The sequence below is a fragment of the Diuraphis noxia genome, unplaced genomic scaffold (assembly GCF_037042655.1).
Source record: "Diuraphis noxia isolate RWA-SAM2 unplaced genomic scaffold, SU_Dnox_SAM2 contig0005, whole genome shotgun sequence".
Classification (NCBI taxonomy): Eukaryota; Metazoa; Arthropoda; class Insecta; order Hemiptera; family Aphididae; genus Diuraphis; species Diuraphis noxia.
This window is the reverse complement of record NW_028301715.1, coordinates 23,241,541-23,249,734: the sequence shown is the minus strand read 5'-3', so window position 1 is coordinate 23,249,734 and position 8,194 is coordinate 23,241,541. Positions and strand designations below refer to the sequence as shown.

Genomic DNA, 8,194 nt, shown 5'->3' with positions numbered 1-8,194 from the left:
ATTTGAAAATTTGTGATAAACCAGATAAGGTGACCAAAATGATAACTGATAAGAGCTCATGAACATGTTTTCAATAGATAAAATTTGTTTTGAAAAAAAAAAACAGTGAGAACACGGAATGTCGCATGTCGGCCAGGTCGGCAGCCGCCAGCGGCGCCAGCTACGCTTTGACCAAATGTATTAGACATTTATAGTGTATAGAATGTTAATTAGAATAATACAATTCACATAGGTAAGTGTTCAAATTTCAAGTCTTCAAATCTTCAAACTATTAATTTATTCATCTACCGTCATATTCGTAATATGGTTGATGATTTATAATTTATAAGCATCAAACAATCAGCATTTACCACGATTAAAGATATAAAGATATATGAATATATCTTTAACCGTGGAATTTACTTAGTAGAAATGAAAATATATAATATGTACATAGACATTAAAAATTGAAATAATGCAAATAGTATTAAAAATTATTAGAACTAGAAAGCCATTATATGATAGGTATGTTTTAAAATGTAATTTTTACACTGGGCCTTAATTTTTAAATACAATAATAATATTACAATATAATATAAAATATTTCTAAGTTCAGTGATTTCTAAATAATTTTTATTTAGAAAAGAATCATTTAAAAATTAAAATTATACCAAAACATCCAGAGCAAAGGTTCCCAACCTGTAATGTTGGAGATTCGCCCTCCAGGGGGGAATTTCGAGTCTGATAGGCAGGGAATTATAATGATGATGGAATTACGAAAATAATTATGTTATTTTACAATGAGTAAATTTTTCAATTGATCTTATTATCGTTGTTATTTGTTACCTAATTTATAAAAATCTTTTTAATCTTTTTGAACAATGCATAAACATTTGTATTCTTCTAGTTTTGTTCCTATACCTAAATGTCAATACAAAAATTTCCATTCGGTTAAAAATCTCGAAAATTAAATATAAATACCTTACTATACTCATAAAATATTCATAGGATCATATGCACCAATGAATTGAAAAATTTCGAAAATACTTAACTAACATTTTTAGAATTACACTTACTATAAAATATTTATAAGCATGTTCAAAGTCAGAATTGTGATAAAATTACGAAAATCTGCAAATCGTTTTATATTTCTAGTTTATAACTTAAGTGTTCAATTTTTATACATATAAGGATTAGCAATTTTAATTTTGATAGATGGTTCTTCTGGTTCCTCATATTAAGTAGGTAGTTTATACTGTCACCTAAAAATCTAAAAAATATATTTTAAAAAATACAATTTTTTTATACTTTTTTATTTAAAGTTAAAATGTGGACAAAAATAGGATATTTAACGAAGAACAAACGATGTTATATGTCGTGATCTTCTAAATGATTATCTAGGGCTGAAGCCTCCATGTAACTAATGTTAATTAGCCCCCCCTCCATCCCGTAATTTTTTTTAGTTAAATTTTTATAATATATATGATGTGTAGGTAGTAGGTATACCAGAAATATAATTGAATATAATTTATAACTTATAGCCCTCACATATAAGTCCATAACGCTATGGCTATACGATTATTAGTGGTCACATCTCTGAACTCTCGGTTAAACGGATCTTACGTCTTAAAAGGGGTCATAAACATAAAAGAAAGGGTCAGAATAATATTAACAATTATAATAATTTAAAGAAAAATCGTCGCTGTCCGATTTTCGGCCCCACGGCAAGATTGATGGGCGACAGCGTTGAGCGTAGTATACACCACTGTACACTCTGTACAGACACTACACTACTACAGAAGTACCACAGATATCTATACTAAGTATAGATATCTGTGAGAAGTACAGACCAGTGTCGTGTTCGTGTACTCGTGTCTACGGTGCGATGGTCGAGAGAACGCATCACTGCATCAGTCTAGTTCCGTAAGTCGTGGTCACACTGTCGCACTGACAGTGGCGCAGACGCACGACGACCGTCGACCCGTTCCGGTAATTTATTTCCAATAAGCCGCACTGCCGTGCGCCCGTTCTGCTGTTTGATACATAACATAATACAGTTTCTATTATTATTATTATTATTATTATTATTCTTTCTTCTGTGTCCCTTAGTTCCTTTATTTTAATATTTTCCATTCGCTGGAATACGGGTAACCCGCACAAAATACTTAACGCTTAGCACTCAACAAATCCTGTTCCCTCAAAAGTGTAAAATTTTTTTAATCAACATCACTTTTGGGTGACGAAATCAATTTTAATGTCAGAACTACAGTCGGCGCTATTATTAAAAAAACAACTGACTGGTAAGTATCGCAGCGGTCCGTCTGTTTTTGTTCTCCGATCTCGCGATCGAAACTGTGGTGGTTTGATGTCCATGGCCGATTGTCGTGTTTAGCGTCTGATCCCGATGGTCAACCGAAAATATTTTCACGTGTCTTCAAAATTCCGTCTGGCCCACCATGTATCCTAATGATTACTTTGTCTCGGGTTTTTTTACGTTAAATGTTTTCAAACTAAACCTTAGTACCTTACCCGATGGTAATTTATCGCAACAAAAATAAGAAACTATATACCTTCCAAATCGTATTCCTTGACACTTGTGAATCGATCGGGTTTTTGGAGTTGGTTAAGTCATTTGACTGTCTTTATTAATAATGTTTTGTTTTTTTTTTTTTTTTTAGAATTGCACAAGAACCCAGTAGAAGGGTTCTCTGCTGGTCTCATAGACGATAATGATATTTACAAATGGGAAGTGCTCATTATTGGACCTCCAGACACCTTGTAGTAAGTAGCTATTAAATTTAACCGTTTATCTTTTTTTTTATGTTATGTAGGTATCTAAGACTATTTAGAAGTAATATATTATATTAATAATCTTAATCAATTATTATTGATCATTGGTCTTTTATAACATCAACATCTTTATTTGACCTAATTACTAAACCTTGTTTAATTGTCGAGTATCTGTATAGCTATTATCTTTATATGTTTTCTTTTTTGACAACTAGGTAAATTTTCAATTGAATAAAATACTAAAATAAACTATTTTTTCTTAGATAAGATAAATTCACTAACCTATAAATTTAGAATTCTGATATAAAAATATTTAATTTTACAACTGGGTTTGATACTCTGACTAATCGTGGGAAAATACAAGATTATACTCTTTTGTAAGGTTTATTTAGAACGTGCCTTCTTTTTATAAGAGTATACAAGTTGTTTCAATGCAATAATTTAAAGTTTTTTTTTTATAAAATTTAAGTAAATGGACTTTTTAACCATTTATTGCTGATATTGGTAATAATAAGCTTATCAATTTATTATACTTACTATAGAATAATCCTGTTAAAATGTGTTATAATATTTTTAAAAACTATTATTTTTACAGTGAAGGAGGATTTTTCAAGGCTCATGTTAATTTTCCTAAAGAGTATCCATTGAGGCCACCAAAAATGAAATTTGTTACTGAAATTTGGCACCCTAATAGTAAGTTTATTTATTAATCATTAAGAATGAAATTTATATTGTATACCTACCTAAATCTCTTATAAGTAGAAACAAACAGATTTGCATACATCTACATATTTAAATTAAAACTGATTAAGTGATAACTTAGGTTAAAATATTTAATATTTAGGTATAAAATTGCATTTTTTTTTAAACTGGCTTCCTAATTAATCTTCAGTGCTGAATAGTGGCATATATTATATCAGATTTCTATTTTTCAAACAGTTACTCAATTGTCATGCTTAAATTATGTTCTTAAATGTTAGTTTTGATTTTTAAACCTTCAATCTAGCAATTATTGAGACAAACTTTTTGTTAGGCCGGTGGCACACATGAGAAATTTGTTTTTTACAATGAATCACACGAAACAAATTTCATGGTCAATACACACAGAAAAAATTTGTTTCATAAATATTTTCTCACCTACCCACCATTTAGTTCGCCCAGCTCATTTTAGTTGGTCTAATGATGTCGTCCGATGATGACATTATTGTTCTGCAGTGGTCCAGTGGTGGTTAAATCGAAACCAATAGGTATTAAACTTTTGCATTATTTTTTTTTACATTTTTACTGTTACCTATTGATATTTGTACTTTTTCTGTAATCTTTATAATATAGAAGATAGTTTAAAAAGGTAGTTAATACTATAATATAATCATAATCAATAACAATATAAATTATTATAAATTATCATATTTGTACATACCTATTTACGTTGTTAACTACGCGGGAGTTGATATAGTGAAATGACGAAACAATTACACATGAAACCAAACGTGTTTGGTTTCATGAAACTTGCTTACAAAATATTTTTGCGATAACGTTTCGGAAACAACAGTATGTGTTGCTCCATTTAAATACATGCGTTTCCAAGTAACAAAATAAATTTCTCATGTGTGTCACCGGCCTTAGTTTCAATAATTATAGATTTATTACTATCACACCTTATAACATGTATCACATTGCCACTGGTTGACTGTCCGTTGTACTACATAATTTTTTTACAACAGAACTGTTAAAAAAGTGAATTGTTTAAATGTTTAATAATTATTATTTTGTAATGACACACCAAAAAAAAACATACCATTTTCTAATGATTAACTGCCACATTTTTTATCTGTTATCAAAATTTATTGTAGAAATGGAATGCCAATGTTAAATGTTAAGAGAGAAATAACTCATAAGAATTCAAAAATTATAATGTTAAATGTTCAACTATATTATAATATTTGTAAGACATAGGTATGCACTTAAAATTGCACATACAATATAGCGACTAGTCAATAATGTACTAACATGATAAATGGTTAAAGTATCTTGTAAAGTATTTATAATTCTTCCATAATTTGATCACATATTAAATTAACACAGATTTTCTGGTATAGACAGGGAAGAGGGTGTCATATAACATTATTAAAAAGGGGAAGAAGTGTAATAGATGTGTGAAATTAGAATTCAATGATTTAAACATTTTTTATTTGAAAAACAATTCTGAGTGAAGATGGACTGTCAGCTTATTTTAAAATATAAGTGTATTATTTATTATAGCTTTAAATTAATTCATTTTATTATTAGTCAAACAGTAAATTGAATTAATTTACAACATTTCATTTAATATAGATACTTTAAAAGTTCCATGTAGGTGTCTGTTTATTATTTTTTAATTACAAAATAACAACTAAAATTGTTTTTCTCCATTTAAACTTAATTTTGTCCAAGTTTGAACTTAAAATATCCATTAAACAAAATAGTGTTAATGTCATTTTTAAACTTTATGATCACAGTATGAAATACTGAAAAATTGTCAAACCTTAACTCTAAATATTAAACATTTTATTTGTTTTTAACTACAAAACAATTTGCAAATTGTTGATAAAATTCGTTAAAATTTTAACTTTAAATGTTAATGAAAAAAAAAATAGTGGCTACTGACTGATTATCTTACATTTTTAAACTGCCATTAAAAAAAATTTAAAAAAATCTTGTATTAAATTTTCAAACCATTTGATATTAAGAATGACCTAGTATTAAGCAAATAATAACCAACTCTGCTTTATTTTGTTTAACTACCCCTCTTTCTTTTTAGTAAATCTGAAAATGAATAAAGTTTTTAAAATTACTTTTGTAACAATCTGTATTGATCTCCGTTTTCTATTTTCATATTATTTGATGAATTTTATCACTAGGTTATTACTTATTATTTAATTTATATTTTTTGACTGACCCTACTGTTCTTCAAAAAAATTTATTTTTATATTATTGTATTTAAAAATGTATTAATTTATGTAATAAATGTTCATATTATTTTTATATTTAGTTGATAAAAGTGGTGACGTTTGTATATCAATACTTCATGAACCTGGTGATGATAAGTGGGGTTATGAAAAAGCAAGTGAACGTTGGTTACCAGTGCATACTGTTGAGACTATATTGATATCAGTTATTTCAATGTTGGCTGATCCTAATGATGAAAGTCCAGCTAATGTAGATGCAGCTAAAGATTGGCGTGACAATTATCCAGAATTCAAACGCAAGGTTGCACGTTGTGTGCGTAAGAGTCAAGAAGATATCTAATAACAAATTTGCCAGTTGCTCTACTCACATGTTACCAACGTATAAATCAATTATTGATGCCAGGGTAAACAATATTGTTCATTTTACCTTATAATGTGTATATTTATTTATATTTATCTACATTGTGTTTGTCATCAATATATTAAAATCATTTGAAGTTCAAAAACATTAAAGATTACTTACTAACTATAATGTTATTAAACAATAGTACAGCTGCATTATTTGTATTTCCTGTAAACATTCATGGATAAAATTAAATCAAACATCCAATTATTCGTATAAATTTACATTCTTTTTATTACTGTGTATTCAAATTTCCGACTTTCATTTCCTGTATTTAATACTTAAGAGGACGCCACACCCGCATGTGTTGTCTCCGTCTTACAAACGTATAACATAGCAAAATCTGTTTAGCGCGAGACTGTTCTCCCTCAATATTTATAATAGAATTTTCAAAATTTCATAACGCATAGGTAAGAACTTATCTGTGTCATAGCGTCATTATTTTTTTGATAACATAAATATAATTAAAGTTATAAGCTTATGAAAATACATTTATTTTTTTATTTTTTCATTAAATTACTTAAAATTATTGGTTTGTGCTATCAAAAAAATAACGACTCTATGACACAGATAAAGTTCTTACCTATGTGTTGTGAAATTTTGAAAATTCTATTGTAAATATTGAGGGAGAACAGTTGTCCCGCGCTAAACAGATTTTGCTATGTTACGCACTTGTAAGACGGAGACAACACATGCGGGTGTAGCATCCTCTTAACTATAAGTAGTAATAAACTGTTTTTACTACACACATTTATAAATTATTTTTCTAATAAATTAAATTTGAAGTTAGCTTATTATCGTTATTTTGTGAATCTTAATGAATAGACAATAATTTAAGTTCATAATATAGGTAATTATGATTATAATTAATATACTACACCTATAAATATTTCAGTTGTAAGCATTAAATTATGCAATACTTATAATTATTGCTGAATATTTTGATAAATCAAATTCAAAAAATGTAATTGTTTAAATTATTTGGTTATTATCATTTACTTATACTGATTACATGACCACCAAGAACTAAACATAAAAATTAATTTGACAATTTGTATGCAATAAGAACTATTATAATTGTTACTAAAATTAAACATTGAGTAAGTACTGTTATTTAAAATAAAAAAATAAAATTGTCTGACTATTAGTGTCTTAACAATTTAATCATGTTTGTATCACAAACCATGGATATTCGTAAGTTTAATAATAATTAATCTGTTTCAGGTAGCAAATGTAGAACAACCAACAACATTTTATATAATGTGATTTTTAAATGTAAGTTTTTTTTTTAAAACATCTAATAAAATAAGATGTTCCATATTTTAAATATTTGTATCTTAAAAATATCCTATGAACCTTACTTAGTACAATAAAATATTTTATAAGGTTATCTATTAACTTGAACAAATATATAATACTTTACAGAATTCTTAAATTTGATCATGTGTTTAAAAATTAAATAATAAAAAATTAATAATGTACATTTAAAAAAAAAAGTATACTCTCGTCTTCTATACATTTTTGTTTACTTTTTATTCTTGTTGTAATCTTCAAACAAGTTTAGCTTGAATTTCAGTTAAGTACAATTTAATGTAGTTATATTTTTCAATGGTTTAAGAATTGCTTAACTTAATTTAATGTTTGTAACAATCTAGGGTGTAAATAAAAACTTAATTTTCATGTTATTTTATGTATAAAAAAAAAATATACATATGGATATGTCAAGCTATATTTTTAGAAACAAGAAATACATAAATGCACAGTTGCATACCAACCGAAATTAATTAACATACTGATCATGTCTTATTGTGACACTTATTATATCATTATTATCCAGTTACATTGCCATTTTATAAATTTGTATTATGTATATAGTCATAAGCACAATTTAGGGGCTGGGTGGCTTAATCCCCCCCCCCCCAAAAAAAAATAAAATAAAAATAACCGTTTTAAATGTTTTATAAAATATTATGAATCTTTTAAAATTCAACTTATTCTTTTTATTTTTTTGGGGAAAAATGTAATTATTCAATTTTTATTTAAAATTATTAATTTATATTGCCTATGATAAATT

The 8,194-nt window shown here is 27.1% G+C and overlaps 1 protein-coding gene across 2 annotated transcripts; it reads left to right on the top strand.

Moving 5' to 3' along the window:
- The first annotated feature begins 1,988 nt into the window (after nt 1-1,988).
- On the top strand, nt 1,989-7,555 carry Ube2g1 (ubiquitin-conjugating enzyme E2G 1). 2 transcript variants are annotated; one of them, XR_001506106.2, is made up of 5 exons: nt 1,990-2,279; nt 2,658-2,760; nt 3,365-3,462; nt 5,801-6,121; nt 7,345-7,555. XR_001506106.2 is itself a non-coding variant. In XM_015514516.2 (4 exons), exons 1-4 carry the CDS (start codon nt 2,234-2,236, stop codon nt 6,055-6,057), a joined length of 504 nt encoding a protein of 167 aa, XP_015370002.1. In that variant the 5' UTR covers nt 1,989-2,233; the 3' UTR covers nt 6,058-7,447. The 2 variants fall into 2 exon arrangements, 1 of the variants encoding a protein (XP_015370002.1); XM_015514516.2 differs by having other exon boundaries at nt 1,989-2,279; nt 5,801-7,447.
- Nucleotides 7,556-8,194: the final 639 nt, after the last annotated feature.

What these genes read in the sequence shown, in the direction of transcription:
- Ube2g1 (XM_015514516.2), top strand. Translation starts at nt 2,234, where the DNA reads ATGTCAGAACTACAGTCGGCGCTATTATTAAAAAAACAACTGACTG. An exon ending in ATTAAAAAAACAACTGACTG is followed by an intron (nt 2,280 to 2,657) that starts GTAAGTATCGCA and finishes TTTTTTTTTTAG; the next exon opens with AATTGCACAAGAACCCAGTA. An exon ending in TGAAATTTGGCACCCTAATA is followed by an intron (nt 3,463 to 5,800) that starts GTAAGTTTATTT and finishes TTTTATATTTAG; the next exon opens with TTGATAAAAGTGGTGACGTT.